Source organism: Callithrix jacchus, chromosome 3 (assembly GCF_049354715.1).
Source record: "Callithrix jacchus isolate 240 chromosome 3, calJac240_pri, whole genome shotgun sequence".
Taxonomy (NCBI): Eukaryota; Metazoa; Chordata; class Mammalia; order Primates; family Cebidae; genus Callithrix; species Callithrix jacchus.
In genome coordinates this window covers 180,691,357-180,717,813 of record NC_133504.1, presented here as the reverse complement: position 1 = coordinate 180,717,813, position 26,457 = coordinate 180,691,357, and the positions used below count along the sequence as shown (strand labels likewise).

Here is a 26,457-nt window from a genome sequence, read left to right as displayed (position 1 = left end):
GTCTCTTATAAAGACACACATCTCTAGATTTATAGTCTACTCAGTTAAGCCAGAATAATCATATCTTGAGATCCTTAATTATATCTGCAAAGACACTTTTTCCAAACAAGGTCATATTTGCAGTTACTGGGGGGCTAGGATTTGAACATACCTTTTCAGGGGGCCACTACTTAAGGTGGTACACAGATGTGCCTGGATAGTTTAAAAAAAAAAAAAAAGGAAATGCGTGTAGGAAGGAAAGAGTGACTTTACCTGGGTCACAATTCCTCCAACTGTTGGCCGTGGTGACGTTTCCAATTCTCACTTCAATAAATAAGTCATTGAGATGAATGTTGGGCACATTTTATTTTGAAGTACAAATTACATGTGTACTTCAGGATACAAGTGCACAAAATATTTACAACGCAAAGAGTCAGCCAAGAGGGAAAAATAAAGTCAGGGAAGTCAACAAAAACCTCACCTAATTCACCTGGTATCCTAGATGTGAAGTCTGCGAAATATGCTCAGGGCAAAGATTCCATCTGTGCTGTCGGTAGAAAGGCTCATTTTCTTGAGAGTAGAGAGTAAAACTTGAGAAACTCTCCAACAAGCTCTAGAGGCCACAAAGTACCTCAGTTTGAGCCCAGTCCTCAAAATGAGAAACACTGGGCCTCTGTTTCAAAATTGGCCCTGTCACCTTAAATTATTCCCCTTTTTGTCTTGATACTGCCTTGAAAGCCTGCTGCTCAGACGTGGTTGCATCAAAGCTGCATCGGTGCGAGAGGAAACATATTTTAAAATGACAGATCTAAGAAGCCCTCGGTACTCTAAATGAATATGTTATTTCAAAGATGGAAATGACTCCTGGAATACCCTGTAATCCAACGTTCTCAATAAATCTAATGTAATAAATTCTCCCCAGGTCTGAAGATCTGGGCTGGGGCAAGCCCATGCATCCCGGAGCCATATTGAGGGAGAGAGAACTGAAAGTCAGACTGCACAGGGAAGGAGACAACTCTTCCTCTGACAGTGTCTCCGAGATCACATCACCGAAGCAAGCATGATCCTAAAGGAGAGTAGAAGAATGGCCAGTTTAATAAGCGGCTCCCCTCAGACCACTGGTTGGAAAAAGGGACTCTGCCGTTTTATACAAATATTCTGGTTCCTTGGTCCCCAGGAAGGTTGGAAGCCAGGTGGGAAGGTTTTCCACTCTGAATGGCTTTCGATGGAGTAATACTTAATACTCCTTTTGAAACAGTTTCCTCTTTTCTGAATATTTTCATGGGACTGTAACCCATTTGTACATAAAATTGGTTGAAAGTGACATGTTGAAAAGTACGACAAACACTACAGCACACTCTATTTTCAAGGAATATAAAATTGGGCTCTGTCTGACACCTTGAGTGCGCTTGTGAAAACAGAATGTCACATCTCAAAGGGTTATTCTTGATAGTTTTAATAAAATAAAATAAAATAAACAGACCTCTCCAGGCAAACTGCCCCCTTGTATTCCAATTTCCATGGAAACGCTGGCAATTGTACTTTTTGTGGTATGGTCTTTTTCACTCGGTAAAAGTCTGGTTTAGGCAGCTCACTTGGGGACGCTTAGGATTCAGAAAATAATTTTTATCAAGCCAGCAAGGGATATTTTGATAGATCCTAGAGATAGCTCCTATTGGCCTAGGTAAAGAAAAAAGGTATATAATTATTGTATAGGTTGGAGGGAGTCGACCTCAGTTTGTCCTTAGCAACACTGCTATAATTGTCCATTTTCTTCAGTGTCCCTATTTTGAAAATTCCTGGAGCCAAATGACAAAATATATATTATTTCAAATCTTTCTTACAGAGTAAGTCTCAATAATATATGTAAATAGTCTCTTCTCCATGAGGCAGAGTTTAGTTCACCTCCCCTTGTGTGTGGCTGGATTTACTGACCAAGTTCAAAGGAATGGAATATGGAGAGAGATAAGTTGTAACTTTATAGTAGAGAAACACAGCAGGCACCTTCTTAACCAAGTGATGAATGTTACTATCACCAGCAATAACTTATTTTGACCTCATGTATTTCCTGACATGATATGACATGACATGATATGATATGATATTGCTAGAAGGGCATTTCACCTCCATAGAATTCTTCCTCCTAATCACAAAAGCCCTAATTAGATTTTTTACATGGCTGGATAACAATCATGTTAAAAAACAAAAATAGACAAACCCCAATTGAGGAGCATTCTGCAAAACACTTGACCAGTTGTCTTCAAAACTGTCATGATCGGCTGGGCGCGGTGGCTCAAGCCTGGAATCCCAGCACTTTTGGAGGCCGACGCGGGTGGATCACGAGGTCAAGAGATCGAGACCATCCTGGTCAACATGGTGAAACCCCATTTCTACTAAAAATACAAAAAAAAAATAGCTAGGCATGGTGGCGCGTGCCTGTAATCCCAGCTACTCAGGTGACTGAGGCAGGAGAATTGCCTGAACCCAGGAGGAGGAGGTTGCGGTGAGCCGAGATCGCGCCATTACACTCCAGCCTGGGTAACAAGAGCGAAACTCCGTCTCAAAAAAAAAAAAACACTGTCATGATCATGAAAAAGGAAGGAAAGTGAGAAGCTGCCATAGATCGGAGGTGATTGAGAAGACATAATGACTAAATAAATTTATTTCCTAGATTTGATCCTGTAATATGAAAAAATGACACTCTGGAAAAACTAGTTTACTCCAAATAAAGTCTGTAGTTTGGTGAACAGTGTAATATAATGTGACTATAATTATATACTATATTCGCATATATTATATGCATATATTACAGTGAATATATTATAGTATAATGTGAGTTACACTATTCTATTCACTAAACTACAGACTTTATTTGGAGTCTATAATTACTATATACTATAGTAATTATATTACTGGATCAGTCTTGAGAGATGGACCATGCTTACATGCTAGAGATAGAGGAAAAACAGGTAAGGAGTATTTGGGCATACTCTATACTATCTTTGCAACCTTTCTATAAAACGTTCTAAGATTTAAGAGTTAATTTTAAACCTCTCAAGGTTGAAGAGAAAATGGCCAAACAATAAACAGGAGAAAGTGCCATGCTTTTGTATAACGAAGTGGATTCTTGTTGAGATGACAATACTGACACTGGGATAAGAAAAGCAGAGATAAAGATAAAGGCAGAGACAGTACAGCCAGATACAAAGGTCTGAATTCTGAAGAAAAATGTGGGTAGGAGAAGAATTCAAATCCATAGGCAGATTGCTTCCCATTGCTCAGAACATGAGTCCTTTATGATGGAAATGATAATACTCAAGGAAGCTTTGTAAAAATGCAGATTCCTTGGCCTCATCTCCTTGATTCTAAATTAGTAGGTATGAGGTAAGATCCAGTCATCCACATTTTATGGAGATTTCATGGCCCTTCTGTGGTAAAGGACACAGACTCTTACAAAGTAGAGTCTCTTTGAATTGGGGCTTCTCATAGGCTATGATAGCTTGTGACAGAAGTGACCTACATAACCACAATGGTTAACTTTATGTGTCAACTTCACTGACCCACAAGGTGCCCAGACATTTGGTCAGATGTTATTCTGAGTCTACCATGAGGGATTTTTTTGGATGAAATTGACATTTAAATCAGAAGACTGAGTAAAGCAGATTGTCCCCTCAAATGTGGGCGGGTCTCATCCAATCCATTAAAGACCGGAATTAAACAAAAAGGCTGATTGATCTTCTCATAAGAGGGACTTTCTCTTGCCTGACTCCTTGAGCCGAGACATTGGTTTTATTCTGCCTTGGAACTTTAATGGAAATATTAGCCCTTCCCGGGTGTCCAGCCTGTTGGCCTTTGGACTGGAAAGACACCAGCAGCTCTCTTGGTTCTCCAGCCTACAAGCTCTTGGGACTCTGTAATCACATGAACAAATTCTTTCTAATAAATTTCTTTATATGTACACACACACGCACAGGCAGACACACACACACACACACACACACACACACACACACAATTGGTTCTGTTTCTCTGGAGAGCCCTGACTAATACAGTAACATGCAAGTCTAAGTACTAAGAGACTTACAACATTTTTGTTTACATATTGGGAAGGTTCCTTCTTTTTATCCCACCACCATGATGTGAGAAAGCCTAAACAGTTTCACAGAGAGGCCAATATGGAGAAGACAAGTCACAGCTGAATTCACAGCCAACAGCCAAACCAGGTGTCAGTGACAGAATGAGCCATTCTGCAGGTTCCAGCTCTGGATTACCTTCCGGATGTCTTTGACTATAGGCAATTCCATGTGAAACAGAAGAGCTGCCCAGCTGAGCCCAATTAATTCCCAGAATCTTCAAAAGTATTAGGCTGGTGCCTAAGTATTGTGGTTTGTGCTATTGAAAATCATGGTAAAACCTGTGATTACTTTTGCACCAACCTAATAATACAAAATAAATGTGTTATCACAGAGACCGATCTGGATTGTTCCCTGCAAGAATTTGACAAGGAGAAAATAGTGAGGAGGGTGACAACAAGCACAGACATATGTGGGTGGGCAGCATCAGGTGGTCAGAGAATCTTTCAGAACAACTGTTTAATTTCTTTTGGTTTGTAAAGTATTACATTTTGTTACAGAGATTATACCAATTACATAGAAATATAAGGAGAAAACAAAATAGAGCTTGTCAGAACTAAATGATCTAGGAATGACTTTTCCAAATACAAGACAGCTTTCTTCTCTAACAGGGATTTGGCCACCAACCTTTAATAATTTGCTTTTTCTTCCCACTGCTGTTGGCGATCCTGTTTAATGTACTGGGAGAAGGATATGGTCTAATTAATTCTTTGTTTAGCCCCTGTTAACGTGAGGAGCTGGGTATACTGGAGAGCAACACTGACTCTGTATTAAGGATATCAAAACTTGGTAATTGCATTGAAAATCTTTTCCCACTCTCATTTGCATTTTAACTTGGCATATGTTTTTGACATGTAGAGATTGTCAATATGTTGGTAAATTAGTATGTTCTTTTACATTTGCAATTCCTCTGTTGTTTGCTGGTTTTGCTTTTATTTTATTTTATTTGCTTAGAATAGTAGTATGCATCTGGAAGTTAGGGAATTACCTATATTTCTTTTGACTGTTTTCAAGGTATTATAAATTGATGAATACGTAGTCCATGTGAAATTTACTGTGATGGATGACTTCCTTGGAAGTCCCCATTTTCATCCCAGAGAGACTGTCTCCTTGGTCCACTTTTTTTTTTCTTTTTTTACTACTTTAAGTTCTAGGATACATGTGCAGAATGTGCAGGTCTGTTACATAGGTATTCTCGTACCATGGTGGTTTGCTGCACCCATCAATTCATTATCTATATTAGGTATTTCTCCTAATGCTCTCCTTTCCCAGTCACTCAGCCTCCAGCAGGCCCTGGTGTACGATGTTCCCCCCTGTGTCTATGTGTTCACATTATTCAACTCCCACTTATGAGTGAGAACATGCATTGTTTGGTTTTCTGTTCTTGTGTCAGTTTGCTGACAATGATGGTTTCCAGCTTCATCCATGTCCCTGCAAAGGACATAAACTCATCCTTTTTTATGGCTGCATAGTATTCCATGGTGTATATGTGCCACATTTTCCTTGTCCAGTCTATCATCGATGGGTGTTTGGGTTGGTTCCAAGTCTTTGCTATTGTAAACAGTGCCACAGTGAACATACATGTGCATGTGTCTTTATAATAGAACAATTTATAATCCTTTGGGTATATACCCAGTATTGGGATTGCTAGGTCAAATGGAATTTCTATTTCTAGGTCCTTAAGGAATCGCCACACTGTCTTCCACAATGGATGAACTAATTTACACTCCCACCAACAGTGTAAAAGTGTTCCTATTTCTCCACATCCTCCCCAGCATCTGTTGTTTCCTGACTTTAATGATCGCCATTCTAACTGGCCTGAGATGGTATCTCACTGTGGTTTCAATTTGCATTTCTCTAATGACCAGTGATGATAAGCTTTTTTTCCAGGTTTGTTGGCCACATAAATATCTTCTTTTGAGAAGTGTCTGTTCATATCCTTTGCTCACTTTTTTATGGGGTTGTTTGTTCTTATAAATTTGTTTTAGTTCCTTGTAGATTCTGAATATTAGCCCTTTGTCAAATGGATAGATTGCAAAAATTTTCTCCTATTCTGTAGGCTGTTTGTTCACTCTGATGATAGTTTCTTTTGCTGTGCAGAAGCGCTATAGTTTAATTAGATCCCATTTATCAATTTTGGATTTTGTTACCATTGCTTCCTGAATCTAGCAGCACATCAAAAAGCTTATTCACCATAATCAAGTCAGTTTCATCCCTGGGATGCAAGGCTGGTTCAACATATGCAAATCAAGAAACATAATCCATCATATAAACAGAACCAATGACAAAAACCATGTAATTATCTCAATAGATGCAGAAAAGGCCTTTGATAAAATTCAACACCATTTTATGATAAAAACTCTCAATAAACTCGGTATTGATGGAACATATCTCAAAATAATAAGAGCTATTTATGACAAACCCACTGTCTTCCTTGGTCTTAAATGCTCGGTTCTTTGATCTAGTTTGCTGAAAAATAATGATTTAAAATAATTTTTAAATAACATTAAAAGATTAGAATTACATAACACAAACAGCAAGCCTGCTCTTTAGAGAACAGTTTAAAAGTTAAATGGCCTCATTTTACTTTTGTTTTTTTGGTAGGGGTGGATACAAGGTATCACTCTTTCACTCAGGCTAGAATGCAGTTTCACTGCACCCTCAAGTCTCCGGGGCTTGAGGATCCTCCCACCTCAGTCTCTCAAGTAGCTTGGACTCTGCCATGCTAATTTTCTATTTTTTTTAGAGACAAGGTTTCACCATGTTGCCCGGGGTGGTCTTGGATCCCTGTACTCGAGGGCTACCCCAGCCTCAGCCTCTCAAAGTGCTGGGATTATAGGAATGAGCTACCATGCCCAGGATACTGTTTAAACGTTAATATCAACTAAAGGAAATGTGTGACAACTCAAGTACTCAAAAAAGAAAACTGTGAAAAGGACCTCAGATCTACCACTTACTAACTGTGATCTTGGACAAGATCTTAACCTTCCTGAGCCTCCGTTTCTTCTTCTGCATGGTAATAACATCTGTCTTGAAAGGTTGTTATGAGCATTGAACATAAATTAGGCAGAGAACTAATTGCAGGGCCTCAAATATCAGCCTTATAAATGTAAAGGTATAAATGCTTTCCTCCTTCATGCTAGTTTTGAGGTGTGCACAAACTTACACGTTTCCGCTTACTGCGTTATATGCCGCGTATTCATTTCTTGTCTGTCTTCCCTTCTACATTGACGTCCTTAATGTCTGGACCTGTGGCTTTATTTCTATATTCCTCCTTCGCACTATGGCACCAACAATACAGCAGGTCCTCAAATAATTTCTGTTGATTTGAATAAATGCCTTTAAAATATCAAAGAAAGATATCGATGAGTATGAGGGCATAATATCTGAACTAAATGCAAAAAATTATTAAATATCAGAACTGTGGAAGAAACATCCTGTCAAGCTTTGAAGTAATCATTGAAGATGCAAAAGGCATGATCTATAGATTTCACTAGGTGAAGCTTAAAAATTTGTATTGTAACATAAAAAATTATTAATACGAGAATGTTCATGGACTTCCCCATGCCTGCCAAAGGGACTTCGGGCAATTGTGTTCTGATTTGGTCCCCTCCTTTCTACCTCCTTTTAAGAAGTAATGGGCTCAGCATTGCTTGCTCCAAGCCTTCTGGGTACAAAATGAGTAACTGGATAGAGAAGAATGAGACCAGAGGGTGAGGAGTTAGGGAGACATGAGGATAATCTGCACAGTAGAAGCTGTGGACAGGTTGGCAGGAGAAAGGGATATCTTCAAACATTTTCAAGAGTAGAGAGAAAAGCATAATGGATCCCCCACGATAAATCACTAACTATATTTATCTACATTGTATGGATCTTATTTTATGTAATTCCCACCACCACTCCTTTCTTGGCTGGAGTATGTAAAAGCAAATTCCAGAAATCATGTAATTCTACTTTCAAATACTTGAGAGTGCATCTCTACTGATAAGGACATAACATAATCTCCATGTTATCATACCTAAAAAAATAACAAGTCTTTCTATCAAGTGAATTGCAGCCCCTATTCAAAGTTCCCTGCTATTTCTAAAAGGGGAAAAAAGACTCTGTGATGAGAGAGGGGAATTTTTGGAGAATTAGATCTTTGAGGAGCATAGGGTGTGAGAAAACTGGAAAGATATAAAAATAGGAAACATGTTGTGAACAATAGGGATAGGATTCTCTTTATTCTAGAGACGTGCATAAGGATGAGATTCTTCTTAATTAATTCTGGGCATTGTAGTGTACCTCAAGAATAACCTAGTCTGGCATCATCTCCACAGGACTGCAAGTCAGTATAGCACAAGAGAATTAAAAGACAAACCACCAACTGTCAAAAATGTTTTTAATCAAATATGACAAAGGTCAATTAACCATTACAGAGAAAAAAAAAGTCATTTAGATTCATGAAAAAAAAAATCCAAGCCTGTAGTGAGATGAATGGCGCCCCTTCCAAAAAAAAAAAAAAGGTATGCCCTCACCCAAATCCTTGGACCCTATAAATATGACCACATGTGGAAAAAAGGTCTTTGCAGATGTAATTTAAAATCTTGAGATGAGAAGATAATCCTGGATGCCCAGGTGGGCTCTTATCAGATAACAAGTATCCTTGTAAAATAGATGGAAAAAGGAGAAGGCAATGTGAAAATACAGCAGAGGGTGTGATCAGAAGCCAAGGAATGCCAGCAGCCTCAGAAACAGAAAGAAGCAAGCAGCTGATTATTTCCTAGGGCCTCCAGAGGAAACACGGTCCTGTGGAGACCTTGATTTCAGACTCCTGGATTCCAGAACAGTGAGAGAATGAATATATGTTGTTTTGAGCACCAAGTTTGTGATAATTTGTTACTTTGGCCACAGGAAACTAATGCAAACTGAAAGAAACATGGGCAAGACAGAGATAGGAGGAAAAGATAGAGTGCAATCACTGCCTTCCATTGGAGAAACGGAAAATAGTCGGTGGCTGCGGGAAGGTTGAGTTCCTGGCAGGAAGTAGGCGAAAGGGAAGAATCCAGATGGTGGCAAGAGCCCATGGCACAGGAAGTCTTCAGGGCCACATGCAGCAGTTTGAACTTAGCCTGAGGACAACTTAGCCTTTGAAGAGTCTATGTCAGGAGATACACAAGAAGTGGTATAGATAGTTGCCTGATAAAGAAAAAGAAAGTATTTTTTATTTTTAAATTTATTCTATTATTTATTTTGAAAGAAGTTCCTACTCTATCACCCAGGCTGGAGTACAGTAGTGCAGCCTCAGACTCCTAGGCTTAAGCAGGCCTCCTGCCTCAGTTTCCCAAGTAGCTAGGACTGCAGACACAGGCCACCACACCTGCCTAATTTTTCACTTATTTATTTATTGTAGAGATGGGGTCTCATCATGTTGCCCAGGCTGATCTCAAATTCCCGGACTCAAGAAATCCTCCCTCCTCAGTCTCTCAAAGTACTGGGATTACAGGCATGAGAAACCATGCTCAGCCTAAGCAAGAGGAAATTGTAAATGAAAACCAAGATGGTTCATCTTCCCTTGGAATTAAAGATGCCTGTTGAGGCTTCTCCTAAGAAGCTTACAGACTAATGAGGAAGGCAGACTTTAATGAAATAACCATATCAATGAATGTATAATTATAGGCTGAAATGAATGCCCTGAAAGAGATGAATTCGTTGGGCCCCGTGCAGTGGCTCATGCATGTAATCCCAGCACTTTGAGAGGCCAAGTCAGGCAGATCACCTGAGGCCAGGAGTTCAAGACCAACCTGGCCAACATGGAGAAACCCCATATCTACTGAAAATACAAAAATGAGCTGGGAGTGGGGCAGGTACCTGTAATCCCAGCTACTTGGGAGGCTGAGGCAGTAGGATTCCCTTGAATCCAGGAGGCGGAGGTTGCGGTGAGCCAAGATCAAGCCACTATACTCCAGCCTGGGTGACAGGATGACAAAAAAAAAAAGGAGGAATTAATTGGTGCCAGCATCCTACCTTCCCTGAATCAAGGATGTGGGAAGGGCTTCCCTGAGGAGGTACAGTTGAGCTGAGCCACCAGGCCTTTTACAGTTTGTCAAGATGTGAGAACCACACCTCATTTTTTTCTTGTTAACCAAATAATGAAGAAAGAGGTAGTAAAAGGACCACTGTACATCTAAAGATAAATGCTTATAAACCCAGATTTGAAATGCCAGTCTTGGCCACTCTGTTTACCAAGCTCCACTTGGGTACCACTGTTATGAAACAGCATCACGCCTTTCTATAACTTGGGAAATTCAAGGTTTAAGTTCAGTGAGAAACTTTATTTTCCAACTATCAACTAGTTAGTGCCACTTTATTTTCCAACTATCAACTAGTTAGTGTTGCATCACAGCAACATTCAAAGTCTGGACCATTCAATGGATTTGACCCTGAAGACAAGTGAAATGGGAAACACCTCCCATCCTGAAATAATCTGGCGCTGCTATTCTCATGATCTGAAGTATCAGGTAATTTTCCATGTCAATTTGGCCTGAAAATACAAAGAAAAAGTTCAAACGGGGACACAGTGTCTCTTTGGCCTAACCCTTCAGGGATGTTTGTCTTAACCATACATTTTTTATTGTCCAGTTAAGTTTTCAGTAATTCAGTTGATGGGACTTTCAGACCTGCCCATGGGCTGTGACTCATTCCACCATCAAATTAACAGCTCTTTTGGAAAATGTGTTTTCATGACTTGGCCAAAAATTTCCACGGCTTAATTTCATTTTTTTCTTCCCAGGGAAACTCTTTGAACGAGTCCAGTGATTGTAGACTTCAGGAAAGCCTTTATTTCCAGCCTCAGCAAATGCCTGACCAAGCTTTAGCTTTCAACTTTGATCAGCGCAACTCCCTGTGGCTTTCGCCTTCTCTCCTTGCCTGCGTATCGACTCTTCTTCGAATGCTAAAAGTAGATCTGCAGCATCTGCAAACACCCAATTCATGACGTTAAAGTCATTTGGCAAAATGAAAAGACACAGAAGGGCAGTTAAGAATGCCTAGATGCTCTCTGAGCCTCTAAGAACAGCGAGACTTTACCAAATTGCCTTTTCTCTTGCCTTCTTCATCTATCAAATAATGAAGTTGGAGTAGATGATTTTATGATACCTTCTACCTATAAAACAGAAGAGCTGATTCCATTTAGGTTAGTGTGAAATCATATAAAAGTGGGTCCACAAAGTTCAAGCTACAGGCATGGTGTGAGGTTGGCTTGCCTGAGAACACAGAGAAGCAGAGTCCCGATCACCAGATAAAAAAGATGTAGGTGCAGTATGTTAATCAATTAATGCATTATTTTCTTCAGTAATGCAGCATAACAAGACAGCCAAACTGTAAGCGGTTACCACTAATAAACATGTATTCTCATGCTAATTGGTCCACAGTCAGCTGGGGCAACCCTCCTTCAGGCCATAATGAGCTGGGCTTGGTGTAGGGTCCAGCCCGGCAGAGTCCTGTGAGGCCCTCTCTACAGCTGTGGAGACGAGAAACAGTGGAGATAAAAGACACAAGAGACTGAGAAAGAGAAAACAGAGTTGGGCCCAGGGGTCCACTGCCAACCAAGGCGCAAAATCCGGCAGTGGCCCCGAGTGCCTGGACGCGGCCCCGAGTGCCTGGACGCTTTTTTATTGGGTACAAAGCAGCGGGCAGGGTAGGTAGGGGGAGGTAATGGTGGTCAGTGACAGTGTCTCTTGGAGATAGGGGGCCCCGGTCTTTCAAGTTGCCAAGGCAAGGAGAAAACCTAATGCGTCAGCACTTTCCTCATACTTATCAAGAAAGAACAAAGACATTAAGATTTATGTTACTACTACTGATTCTTATCTTTTAAGAAAAAGAGGAACCAGGTGCAGAAGCGGAGTGTGAGAGTGGACAGAGAGCGTGACCACTGAAGGACAGCATCACATAGAGACAGTTAAGCCTCCAGATGTTTGTGGGCCTCCCTGACAGCCGTCAGGCCTACGACAAGAGCTTGGAGAAGCGGAGTTTTCTCCTAACTCTCTCCCGGAAGAAGAAGTCTCGGACATCTTGGACATCTCCTTCCCTAGCTGGCTAAACAGCAGGTGCTTTCCCAGCGCTGGCGCTGCCGCACAGCCAAGGCGTCCTCCAGCAGCCCTTATGCGGGTATGATAAAGGGCTTAGAGCATCTTGCCTTAGGATCACTTTGCTCACGTTGTCACCTCAGTTCCATGCTTTATAAAACCCGATAATCATTAGTAAACTCAAAAGGTTACATTGAGTATATATATTATATGTGAATACCTATGTGATTATAAATGGTCATATATATATATATATACATTATATAAAACTGTGTAGCTATATCTCTAATTCTTTTCTAGTTATGTTTTTACATGGGAACAGGCTGAGGCTTCAGACCCTTGCCTTGGCACCTGTAGGGTCTCCCACCCACAGCGTGGTTTCAGGCCAAGATTCAGGCCTACCCCACATGTCCCTCATTCTCATGGGGCCTGCTCTTCTCAGGGTGATCACTGGAAATGAATGTCAAGCCAGTTTATACAAGCACACTTAGGTCTCCGCTCATTTTCCATCCTCCGAGATTCAGCTAGCCAAAATATGCCACATGACCAACTTCAGCATCAAAGGGGCTAAGAAGTAAATTTCTATCCACGATGGGAGGAGAAAAGTAGCAACTGCTGAACAATCATTCAAATCATCATATAGCTCTCCTTGCACTGTCCCCCATTCTTTTTGGATATCATTTCACACACAAACACACATACACAAACATACACACATATGTATATACACACACATGTAGTTGACTTAAATATCAAATAAGACCAATTTCTGGAATGAACATTTTTGAAGAAAAATATTCTTTGAGAGGTAATTCACCTAACTCACAATTTTCATTAGAACAAGAACAAGTGAATTCACTACTGTGGATAATCCTGTGATAAAAGTTAAAACGTGATGAGCGCGGATTATGTGCCAGGCATTATTCCAGGTACTTTTCATTTGTTATATATTTTAATTGAATTATTCAAATGCCCCAGCTTCTCATTCTACCACATGTAGAATACCCTGTATAGATTTAATCCTTAAAAAATTCTTTCCAATTTACACTATTTAAAAATATTGACCTAAAATGTTTCATTATTATTTAACCAATTTAATCAGTGTTCACTAACTATCCCCAAGGCTCAGTTTCCCCAATATACTCTAAAATAAAGTATTATCATCCACAGGATAGCATTCAGGAATTCAGGGCAGTAAAGATTGTGCAGGATTCAGTGACAGCTTACAAGTAAAGGAGTGGGAATATGAACCCAGATGATAAGCCTGGTATGCTGACCTTCTCATTATATCATGTGTCCTTTCATCAGCATTGAAATTATGTTGATAGGTGCTTGATTAAAATGTATGGAAAAACAAAAGATGGAAGAAAAAAATAGAACGAAGGAAAGGAAGAAAGTGGGAGGGAGGAGCTGATAACTTTCCACAGCAGAAAAACAAAATACACTTGGAACAAATCCATACAATACAAGGCACTATGAAGGTATAAACCAAGGAAAACAAAATTTTATTTTCACAGAGTTAAATGGTCAGTTGGTAGATTCATTCATTCATTAAATAAACAGAGCCACATTTTAACACAAGTCCCCCCAGGTGATAGGAAAATAGCCTCTGCCTACCCCCTACCTGAGGAGTTCAACACTGCAAGGTGTTGGGGACACTAACACCCACAGCTGCCTTAGAGGCTTATGAGGCTCATCATTTTGTATGGATGGCCCTAGACCTCTTTCCCAAGTATGGCACTAAAGTTTCTACACAATTTGGTTCCAATCTACTTTCTGTCTACATCCCCTTTCCATCCCCTAGAGTTCCTTGGCACTCAGCTTCTCACCAGTCCTTTGTTTTCTTTTTTATTTTTATTTATTTATTTATTTATTTTGAGATGGAGTTTTGCTCTTGTTACCCAGGCTGGAGTGCAATGGCGCCATCTCGGCTCACTGTAACCTCCGCCTCCTGGGTTCAGGCAATTCTCCTGCCTCAGCCTCCTGAGTACTGGGATTACAGGCACATGCCACTGTGCCCAGCTAATTTTTTGTATTTTTAGTAGAGACAGGGTTTCACCATGTTGACCACGATGGTCTCGATCTCTTGACCTTGTGATCCACCTGCCTCAGCCTCCCAAAGTGCTGGGATTACAGGCGTCAGCCACCGCGCCCGGCCCGTTTTCTTTTTTAAGACAGGGTCTGGCTCTATTGTCCAGGCTGGAGTCTGGAGTGCAGTGGTGCAGTCTTGGCTCATTGCAACCTCTGACTCTTGGGCTCAAGCCATCCTCCCACCTTAGCTTCCTGGATGGCTGGGATTATAGGTGCATGCCATCATGCCCTGCTAGTTTTGTGTGTGTGTGTGTATGTGTGTGTGTGTGTTTTTAGTAGAGATCAGGTTTCACCATGTTGCTAAGCTGGTCTCAAACTCCTGGACTCAAGCAATCCACCCACCTCAGCCTCCCAAAGTGTTGTAATTGCAGGCATGAGCCACCGCGCCCGGCCCTCACCAGTCCTTGAGTGCACACCTCTCCGGCTCTGTGTCCTTGCACCTGCTCTTTCCTCGGACTGGAATTTATCCCTTTCTCTCATCTCCATTCTTCAATGTCTAAACTGATTATTGGCTCTTCAGTGGCACCTTCTTCAGATTTCCCTGGAAGATTTCGTTCTTCCTCCCCAGTGCCCCCGGGTGTGATGGTTAGTTTCATGTGTCACCTCAACTGGGTTAAGGGATACCTAGGTAGCTGCTAAAAGATTGTTTTAGGGAATGTTTGTGAGGGTGCTTCTGGAAGAGATCTGCAATGAATCAGTGGACTTACTAAAGAAGATCTGCCCTCAGCAATGTGTGTGGGCATCATCCGATCTGTTGGGAGCAGGATAGAACAGAAAGGCAGCAAATGGATAAAATTGCTTCCTCTTCTTGAGCGGGGATATCCACCTTCTTCTGTCCTCAGACTTCACAGCTCCTGGTTCTTAGACCTTGAGACGCCAGAACTTACATCTGCACCTCCCCACCCTCTCCCCTGCCCCACTCTCGGTTTTCAGGCCTTCCGACTTAGACTCACTGACACCACTGGCTTTCCTGGATCTCCAGCTTGCAAATGGCAGATCATGGGACTTCTCAGCCTTCACAATTATGTCAGCCAATTCCCATAATAAATTTCTACATACACACACACACACACACACACACAGAGAGAGAGAGAGAGAGAGAGAGAGAGAGAGAGAGAGAGAGAGAGAGAGATTGGCTGCTACAGGTATCACAGGTCACAGGATCAACAATCTACCTGGCTGTTCCCTCCACTGCATGCTGAGTTCTTCAAAAGCAGGAAATAGCCTGAGCACCTTTATTATCACCTTATTGTACTCAGCCTAAAACCTAGCAGATTAGTTAGGAAGCTTAACTTCTTACTAAACAATTTTAATCATTTATTTTCTCATCAGTACACAGCAACTGGTGGAGAGAAGCCATGTACCGAGGAGAGAGATGTGCTTTTTCACACCCAGAGGTGGAGCCAGACAACCATGTGGACCTTGCCTTGTTTCCTTGGCTTATTCCTCCCCTTTCTTCAAGAGTCACCATCTCCATAAAGCTTTCTTCCCCAAATGCTGCTCATCAGGTCAGGACCACGAGGGTCCACTCACAGGAACATGTGCTTGAAGATGGGAACCAGAGGTCAGGTTCAGGGGACTGTTACACTGAAGTGAATAGGCGGAAGCTTAGCCAGGACGGGAGTGAGAATCTCAATCCAGGAAATAAAAGAGTGCATATAACCAAAGAATCAATGACCAGCTGCCAGGTTCAAAATCAAGTGTCAAGTGAACGGTATAAGAATTTTAGTACAAGATAGGAGAGCTCAGATAACTCAAGAAACGTTATCTATTTTTTATGTGATTCCTTGAAGATACCAGAGCTAGCTACTTCCTTCCCTCTCTGTTTACGGTAATTGAGTTAACCTTTACTAGAGCACTTATCTCAATACCCCACACTATTTATGCATCTGCCACTCCCATTAGTTTATGAGTTTCTTGAAAGTAACAATTCAATTCTGTCACTTTCTCCTCTGTCATCCAAAATAGTGGGTGGGCCTTCAGGGAAAGAATGAAAGAAGCAAAAGGAAAAAAGGAAATCAGGATAGGGAGGGAGGGCAGAGAATAGGAAGGGAAGATGCTTCTCAAAGTTAACATGGCTAAAGAATGCTTGATTTCCACTACCCTCCAGCCAGAAACTAGTTCTGCTTCTAGTGTTCTCCATATTTGCCAAGGGTAGTATTGACCTTGTTCTACTGACCAAAAGTGAGGCCTGATCTCTTACTCTTCTTTCTCTCACCCTTCACATTAGACTCACCGGCCTCGTTAATGATCTCCAAAGTAGAAGGCACTTCCCACTGTCTCCAGCACTCCCTCCTCCACAAGTCCCTCCTCGACTCCTGCCATAGTCTCCTAACTGGTCTTCCTGCTTTCTCTCTCACCTTCCTACAGAAGCCAAAGTGGTATTTTTAAAGTATAAGTCAGAATATATTATGTTTCTGCTCATAAAAAACCTCCAAAGGTGTCTCACAAGCCTTAGTCAAAGTCTTCACAGCAAACTGTGTGATGTAAGCCAGCAACTCCTCTGATCTCATCTTCCTCCACCCCACCTGGAACATTCTTTCCCTGAAAGCCCACCCACTATTTTGTATGCCAGAGGAGAAAGTGACAGAACCGAATTGTTACTTTCAAGAAACTCATAAACTAATGGGAGTGGCAGATGCATAAATAGTGTGAGGTATTGAGATAAGTGCTCTAGTAAAGGTTAACTCAATTACCGTAAACAGAGAGGGAAGGAAGTAGCTAGCTCTGGTATCTTCAAGGAATCACGTAAAAAAAGAGAACATTTCTTGAGTTATCTGAGCTCTCCTATCTTGTACTAAAATTCTTATTCCATTCTCTTGACACTTGACTTTTAACCTGGCAGCTGGTCATTGATTCTTTGGTTATATGCACTCTTTTATTTCCTGGATTGAGATTTTTTTTGTTCTAGCCCCATTGACCTTCAGCATATTCCTGTGCATGGCACACTTGTTTCCAGCTCAAGGGCACTGAACTTAATAACCCCTCAGTCTTTGCATAGCTGTCTCCCTCATACAAAGCGTCAGCTTCTCAGACAGGGTTTCCCTCATGTCCCTAGTGACAGTAGACACACACATGTACATACACACATATGTGCACATATACTTTCACACGTGCACATACATGCACACATGTAAATACATACATACCCTGCAAATACACATGCACATTCACACACAGATGCACATACATACATCACACATATACACACACATGCACACACATATATACTCTCACACAGTGACACACACACACACAGATTTAAACCACTATAAAGTTAACAGTCAGCTACACAATTCCAGGCTATTTCCTACTAAACATTTGATATTTCATTTGTCTTCCAAAAACACATTATTTACTGTCATTTCTCATTTCTCAAGTTCCATGGCTTGGCAGTAAGCTTTGGTTTACTCTTAGAGCTAGGATAACCATAGGAACATAGGTCATTTTTCACGTTTTCAACATAGTCTGGAGAATCGTGTTGTAAGCTCAGTGTTGAGACCGTATTTAGTTCTGTGGCCGCTCGCAGAAATTAGAGCATGATACTCACTTTGACAGCCTGGATCTTACAACAGCCGAAAACCAAAGGTTTGAATTGAGGCACCTGAGAATTAACTGTGCGATTCTTATAAACATTACAGGTCTTCTGGATCCTATGAATTGCCACCATTTAAACTCAAAAGCCCCATGACATGGTTCCAGGGGCCTGTAAATCCTGTGATACCAGCCGTAATAACTCCCCTGGCAAGAACTAAGCTTCACTTCCCGCGGCCTATAAAGGACCTTGCCCGACTTTTAATATCAATCCGAGCTAACATGTGCCTGTGGAAGAAGCCCAGGCCTGGAGCCCAGAGAACCGCAGCTCTGACTGGCAGCCTGGCGAATGCCCCAGGCTCACCCTCCCCAGGGTGGAAACCCCTGCAAGCCTCCCTGTCCCCATCCCCGGGGAGGATATATGACTACCTACACCACAGGGTTATGTAAGAAGGAAGGTGTCTCAGCACACATTGATCAAAAACTCTCCTATACTGTGCACTGTACAGAGTATGACATGCCCTGATGTTGAGGGGTGCCCAGACCCATGGGAGAGGCAAACCTCAAATAGATCATTTGAATATTTTGTGGGTATGTGAATTACATGTAAGTAAGGGAACTGGCATATGGAAGGGGCTTAGTACATGTTCATCTTCCTTAGAGATTCATGGGCTCATAGAATTTATTCAGTGTGAGGATGACCACGGCACCCAGTATGACCTGGACAGAGCCAGCTTAGAGAGCATGTCCTGGAATAATCATTAACAATGCCCTCTTTCACTGCTGTAACTACACCAGATAACACAGCAAAGTATATGCTCAGCTCAGCCAGCATGCTCATTTTTGCAGAAGGGAAAATTTCAGTTTATAGGGGAGAAGTGACAGGCCACATCTGATCCCCATACCTGGCTCCCTTGGTCATTTTTATAACCCTGAAATTTTGGAATCCACAGCTTCCTCTGCTCTCAGCTTTCACCCCTGGCCTGGGATTCTTCCTAGGTTCACTGCATATGTGGGATTCTGATCATCAGAAACATTGTCCCATGTTCCCTGATATAACCTGAATCACTGATAATGACATATATACATGTATATATATGCATGTGATAGTCCATGTCACTAAACTTATAAAACTGTGGTGAAATTTATTATTTACACAGATTTTGAGCAACTTTTATACCCATAGAGACTGAGAATTTGGAATTATTTGGATGATACTAAATGGCAAAATGGACATTTTCAGCACAAATGTGAATTCTACATCATGAAAAGTTCAGCATCACAAAGACATAATTCAGTAGAGATGGGCAGGTTTGTCTTCGTAGCAAAGCTACAAAGGCAAAAAGGGGCATAAGGAATGGAAAAAGAAGCAGGTTGTCTCAATTAATCCTTGATAACTCTGCAAGGTAAATATTCTCACTTCCACATTTCTAGATAAGGAAGCAGAGGCTTCCTCAAGTTTACCCAGCATGACAGTCCTTTGATGGGTCAGTGTGTCTAGGCTATGGTTCCCGGTTATTCCACTAAATACCTACATAGGTGTTACTGTCAGGTTATTTTGTGGATGCTACTAGTTCCTGGGTTAGTTGCCTTTGAGTAAAGATTGTCCTAAATAGTCAGGGTGGGCCTGATTCAATCGGTTGAAAGGTTCCAAGAGCAGAGCTGAGTCTTGCCACGCAAAGGAAAAATTCTGCTTGTGGGCTGCAGTTCCAGCTCCTGCCTGCAAGGTGCTTCTGCCCTTCCTGACCACCTACCCTATGGAGTTCAGACTTGCCTAGTATCTCCCACAATCAGGAACTAAATTTCTTACAATGAATTATCCTAATCTCCTAACAGTTCCACTTCTCAGTAGAACTGTGACTAGCAAAACAAGCGAGGACTTAGTACGACCAGAGTTCATGCTTAGGTCCCTAAAAACCAAATTCTAGTTTCCTAAGGTAGTTCTTTAATATCCTTTGAGGTGTTTCTCTCAATGTGAGGAGTGCTTCACAGATTAATAACAATCTCACACTTAAAAACCATGGACTTCACTTTGGGAGGCTGAGGCGGGCAGATCACGAGGTCAAGAGATTAAAACCATCCTGGCCAACACAGTGAAACCTCGTCTCTACTAAAAACACAAAAATTAGCCGGGCATGGCAGTGCACACCTGTAATCCCAGCTACTCAGGAGGCTGAGTCAGGAGAATTGCTTGAACTCAGGAGGTGGAGGTTGCAGTGAGCTAACATCGCGCCACTGCACTCCAGCCTGGCACCTGGCGACAAAGTGAGACTCTGTCTCAGAAAAAAAAAGAAAGAAAAACCATGGGGTTTTGCATCTATGGATCATCTGTGTGTTAGCTTTATCCTCATTGTATCATTCCCATCTCATCTGTCTCCTAAATAAATGACAAATATGTGCCACTCTCTCTACTGGGACTGTCACCACCGTTGTTCTGACTGCCATCGCTTACCTGGGAGGCTCAACAGTCTTCTAACTTTAGCGTCTCTGTCTCTCGCTTACACTCTCAGCAACAGACAGGCTCTCAGATGGCCCCCAATGATCCCCACCTCCTGGTCACATCTCCTCTCCTTGTGCAAGCTCATCCCCTTGAGTGACTTGTTTCTAACCAATAGCATATAGCAAATGTGATCGAGTATTGCTTCCAGGAATAGGGGACATGAGATTCTGACTTTCATCTTACTGATAGACTGTCCTCCTTGCTGGTTTTGACGAAACAAACTACCACGTTTGAGCTGCCTTATGGAGAGGCCCACGGGGCAAGAAACTGAGAGTGGTTTCCGCTGAAAGCCAAAAGAGAACTAAGGTCCTAAATCCAACAATCTACAAAGAATTGAATCCCAACAGCAACTACACAAGCCAGGAAGTGGGTTCTTGCCCACTTGAGTTTTCACTTTGATTGCAGCCTCATGAGAAACACTGAGGTCCTGGATTCCTGACCCTCGGAAACTGCCAGCTAATGCATGTATGTTTTTTTAAACCACTGAAGGGTAATTTGTCACACAGTGACAGGTGACTCACACACCCCTCCAATGCACACATGATAGCAAAGTCAGAGTGATGGCTCCAAACACAAATCTGACCATCCCCGTCCTCTTATACAAACCCTTCCTTCAATGTCACAGGAAGCAAAAAAGTAGCATTCACTGAGTGCCTACCGTGTGTTGGCCTCTTCATATGCCATCTCATTTCATCTACACAGCAACCTAGCAAAGCCAGGGTTATTAATTCTCTTCAATAGAATTTTTTTTAACTAGAAAATTAAGTAACTTGCTCAAAATTACAAAGCTAGAAAATGACTAAGCCAGAACTATGACCAAAATTAACTGGCTTCAAAACTCTTTCTGCCACCAAGCTTTCACAAAACCAAAAACACCCTGGTGTAGCCTCAGGGAGATGCTAGTCAGGCAAACTGGTGCAGATGAACCTTAAGGCCTAGGAGAAGAGGAAATTCAGCAAAATGAGGAAAAGAGAGAAATCAGAATGTTTCTGCACAATGTCTGACTTGGGAGAGTTTTACTGATCTCCTTGGAAAGATGGAATTTCAGCGAAAATAAGGGTGTTCATTATAAACCCCTGGGGCTCTGAACTTCAGTGGGCTTTGTAAGAGATGTTTAAAATTAAAAGATGAAATTCCAGAGTCAAAATTTTACGTGTAACTTATAGGATAACTGCCTGAAGGAGATCCTCTTATTGCAGAAAACACAGGCCCAGGCCCTTACTCTATCCCATCTCAGCTTAAAGAATCTTCTTGTAACAAAAGTACACACTCCTCTTACTTCCCCATTCAACACACACTCAGGCAAAAACTTAAACCTCCTAGTAGTATCCCATTAACCTCACAAATCCCCTTCATACAAGAAGCTGTGTCAGCCTTTAAAGCCCAAAAGGGCAGAGGGGAAAAGCTCACAGAATCCTTACAAGGATGTTGAGGTGTTACAGGCATGTTCATGGAAAGGAGGCCTTTGATAAATTGAGCGTGAGTCTCTAAGAGAGAGAAGAGCCAAGAAGTCAGCCTCTTCCTCCCCACAGATTTATGAATCTTCCAGCTAGAGGCAAAAGCATCACTCTGTCAAGATCAAAGCTCAGAGGGGTGAAAAGACCAGATATTCCCCTGGGATGGGAGTATGTCTGTTTTATGTAATATACATGGTCTGTGTTCTAGAAAGCACATTGCATAGGAAACCCATTTTAATAGTCCCCATAAAATAAATACTTCCTTTGCATTAAGAATACAAAAAGATGGATATGCTCCTTGCTTGGAATGTATGAAGCAAAGGTTAAAAGTTCCACTGTGTTTTCTGCTCATGGAAAATAACTTTTGATTCATCAGCCCAGAACCCAGATTTTTCTTGGAAGAACTGAACATGAGACTGAGCGCACTTGCAATACTTGGGCTGGCACAAGCTGTTGCTTTAAGGTACCTATTGTGTAAGATTGTTTCCAGTCATTGAAGTCAAAGTAGGCTGCGAAGAGTGAGTTAAAAGATAGTAACTACACTCAAGAGCCTTAATAGTTTGCAGAACTCCGTGCATTCTGGAAGACTATGTGTTCTGGAGACTCTCCACATAAACACCACATGATTCACAAACTCGTCGATATTCCCTCTTTAATACTTGCTATTTGGTGTGATGGTCACTGAAGCTATTCAGCAATGTGTGATTATGGAAAAAGAACAAAGGCTGGGAGAAACTAACTCCACTGCTTTAGGAAAAGAAACCCAGAAAATGAAATGAAAAGATCAAAGGGTTTGTGTCCCAGGATACACATTTCAGCCAAATGCAGACATGTGCAACAAACAGCTCAGCCTTGTCTGGGTAACACCTCATTCCTCAACATCTGCAGGATTTGCAAAGGCTGAATGAGGACAAAAAGGATCAGTGGGATTCAGAAGCAAAAGCACTGAACTAGGCATCCGATGGCATTGCTTCTGACCTGGATCCACCCCTTCTTATTCATCTGTAAAATGGGAACAACACTAATTGTGTTGTCCAAATCACCTATTTATTCATTAGTCATTCATTTCCTTCAATCACTTTCATGTATAAGGCATTGGGTACAAAGATGAATGCACCATGGGCCCTGCCCACAAGGGGTTCTCAGTCAAGGATGGGAGATGATGTATGCACATGGGAAATAATATTCTTGTTGAGAATGGTAAGCGTCATAATAAATAATCAAGCTAATAAAATGGTATCACCAGCTGCCAAAATTTTAGAACCAAATATGTAACCCTCTCTCTCACAATAGCACAGGATACGATGGCATATCTTTTCTGTACCAATACCATTTCTGGTAGCACCTCCCTTTCTGACTTTTATTTTCTTTTTGCCTAAATTTTCTAATCCATTTTATTATCTCTAGAAATATTTGCAAATCTAAACTTTGCAAATTCTTTCTTGTACAAAGAAGGTTGTAAAGAAAGGGATATGTGGATGTCTGGAAGAAGTCTCAATAAATACGCATTTGGCTGATGTATACCATGGGATGTGCAAAGTGTTCATTGTCTTACAATGTAAAGAATGTATTGTTTGAGCTCAGTGGCTCACGCCTATAATCCTCGTGCTTTGGGAGGCCAAGGCTGAAGGACTGCTTGAATCCAGGACTTTGAGTCTGGATTCAAGTCATGAGCTATGATAGTACTCCAGCCTGGGTGACAGAGTGAGACCCTGTCTCTAAATACACACACACACACACACACACACACACACACACACACACACAGAGTTCTGTGATTATGATAATGATGATTAATGGAATGTAAAATATTTTTATTCATGTCAACATAAAATGTAAATTTATATAAGTCTATTCTCATAAAAGATATATACAGTGGTTCCAAGCTAATAAATGATCTATACATGGCCAGAGTTTGGCGAAGTGACAGTGCTCAATGGCCATCCAGCTCAACCCAGCAGCTTGGCATCAGATTGCCTTGAAACTGACCTCAATGCTCATAAGGGAAACCTGCTCCTCTGGAAACCTGTGTCTCCTCAGGACGGGATCCCAGAGCCTCTGTTCTTAGACAAGAACCCGACAGAATCTTCTCTCTGAGCAAGAGGCAAGAGATAAGAGAACAAGGAAACACATACACCCTTAACAACTCAGGGACAAGCAAACCTCAGGCGGGTCCCAGAGCCTAAACTCCCATCCTCCTTGCTCTCCTTCTCTGTTACTTACCTTCAAAGTCCACTCCAAATGCCACCCCGTCCATGAAGCCCTCCTTCCCCAAGCCTAAGCAAAATAGTCTGCAATCTTCTCTCCGCTCCCAGCCTCTACTATAAAATCACTGCATTTTCTTTGCAGTTAACACTCCTTCTGACTAGAATGTCTGCCAAACAAAGACTTCCCAGAACCCTTTTAGTGACCCCTGGAAACACTTACCCCAGCAAACAGCATGGTGTCCAAAACTTGCCCAGGGAATGTTGATTAAATTACTTTTTTTCAGTTTTCTTTTTTTTTTCCTCCTAATTACTTCTATAGCAAATCACAACACTAAATCTCCTCCAAGAAAGGAATCCTCAAGTACTATGTGTGAGGCCAACAGGCAGGAACATGGTGGTGGCTTTAGCTGAGAGTGAGAACAAGGGCTACAAAGGACCACATGTCATTTCTAGCATGGTGAAGAGGAAACAACACAGGGTGGCACCCAGTGGGTCTGAGTTCAAATCCTGAGTCTCTAATTCAGAATCTGTGTCTCCACCCATTCAGGCTGCTATAACAAAATACCATAAACAACAGAAAATTATTTAGCACAGCTGAGGAGCCTGGGAAATTCAAGATCCAGGTGCCAACAGGGTAGATTCAGTGTCTGATAAGGGCCTGTTCCTCATAGAAGGTGCCTTCTCACATAGGGGCAAGGGAGCTCTCTATGGTCTCTCCTATAAAGGCGCTAATTCCACTCATGAAATCTCCACCCACGTGACTCACCTCCCAAAAGCGCCCCTTCCTTGAGCCCATCATGAGCTACAATAACACCAGTGTGGGTTGGGATTTCAACATGAATTTTGAAGGGACACAAATGTTCAAACCTTGGCCCTTTGTAAGTGAGTAAGTCTTTGAACCTCTTTAACTCTGTTTTACCGTCTGTAAAACTAGGACCCTTAGGCTCAACTCCAGGATTGCAAAGAGGATTCAGTGAGAAGGCATATAAAGGTGCCTGCCCAGGCCTAGAGCACAGTAGTCGTTCAATAAATGTGGCTTCCTTCCGATCCTCAACTGAGGAAGCCCAGCTAATCCCATCCTCCTATAAGGGAGGGAAAAATATGTATGAAGAAAGAATTGTGCAATGTCAGGAAAGGGAGGGCACATTCGTATAAAGACCCCTTCCTGCTCATGTCGGTATAACTGAATAATTCATGTTTGCACCCAAAGCAATTAAATGGCCAAGCCCCAAAGACATCCATCTATGCTTTAGACACGGGAATTTATATTAAATTTTTAGTATGCTTAGGATACATAATTCTAAAACTAAATAAGATTGAGCCAATGATGAAAAGCATACCATTTTCTAAGAGTCGAGTTTTGAATGTTTTTCTTAACAGAGCATTAGTGTGCCTCTTTTATACATGGCACTTAAACCATCTGCTCTATTTTTTTTAAAGACATAACGAAAAGAAGTCCAATCGTAATTGGCAGTAAGAAAAATTGCATTCCTCCTGCCCTTTGCTCAGGCATACAGCCATCGAAGTGTTATGCCATAAAATTTAATTTTTGAGTTTTGAATGATTTACAGTGGAACAGAACTTATAAATCAGAACAGTAACCATTACTATGAATAGGGATGTATGTTTTTCTAAAATGTCTAAAAGAAATACTTTGAAAAACACTAAAAGACCTGCACAGTTCTCCAAAGGCAGCCATAATTGAAGTTAATCATGCTTATGTGGACAGAAGAGCCTTACTGACACCTACCGAACTCCCCCTTCTTAAAATGAAGTGATCAAATCGTCATCTTTTCTTATGAAAGTAGTTAATCATGGCAATATGTCATACGATTGCAGCTCAGTTTCTAGCCCTGTCTGTTAAGTTTGCAAATCTTTTCTAATATCTTTGAATGTGTCTTTAATCAGATGCAATTCTCAATATAGTTAGGATACCTAGAGCATCATCACATGAAAGCCAATAAAGATTTTCTCTTTTTCTTTTACATCCCAATATCCAACCCAGCAACAAGTCCTCTATGTTTTGCCACTTCCATCCACCTCCCAGTTTGTCATCACTGCATCTCTCAACTCAGACAACTGTGACTGCCTCTAACTGCCCTCCTGCCTCCATTGTGGGGAGAGAGTGGGAGTGGGCTGCACATGAATTTCATTCTGGTATTCCCTTTCTTTAAATTCTCCAATGCCTGCGCATTGCACTTAGAATCAAAGCCTACCTTCTCATCTGTGGCTTACAGGCCCTCCATGAGCCCGGCCTGCCCGCTCACAGCCCTTATCTCTTTCCAGTCTCTCCTTTTCATTCTCCTATTCTGCACAAATACCACTTGGTACACACCTCATGGCCCCAAATTTGTGAAAAATTCTAGATGAACAGATAGAGACAGATGACATTATATAGGAAGGATAAAGACATTTAATATCCTTTATCTCTGGCAGATGGGGGTGTAGGTAATTTTATATTCTTCTCTATACTTGACTGTTCTACACAAT

At 41.5% G+C, this 26,457-nt stretch overlaps 1 protein-coding gene across 1 annotated transcript in view; it reads right to left on the bottom strand.

Moving 5' to 3' along the window:
* Positions 1-4,956: 4,956 nt before the first annotated feature.
* Positions 4,957-26,457, bottom strand: part of RAB28 (RAB28, member RAS oncogene family) — a 303,321-nt gene continuing 281,820 nt past the window's right edge. Inside the window, exon 7 of the mRNA XM_054253474.2 lies at positions 4,957-7,451. Within this exon, the coding sequence (XP_054109449.1) occupies positions 7,335-7,451 (117 nt within the window). The 3' untranslated portion in view covers positions 4,957-7,334. The remainder of the gene's footprint in view (positions 7,452-26,457) is intronic.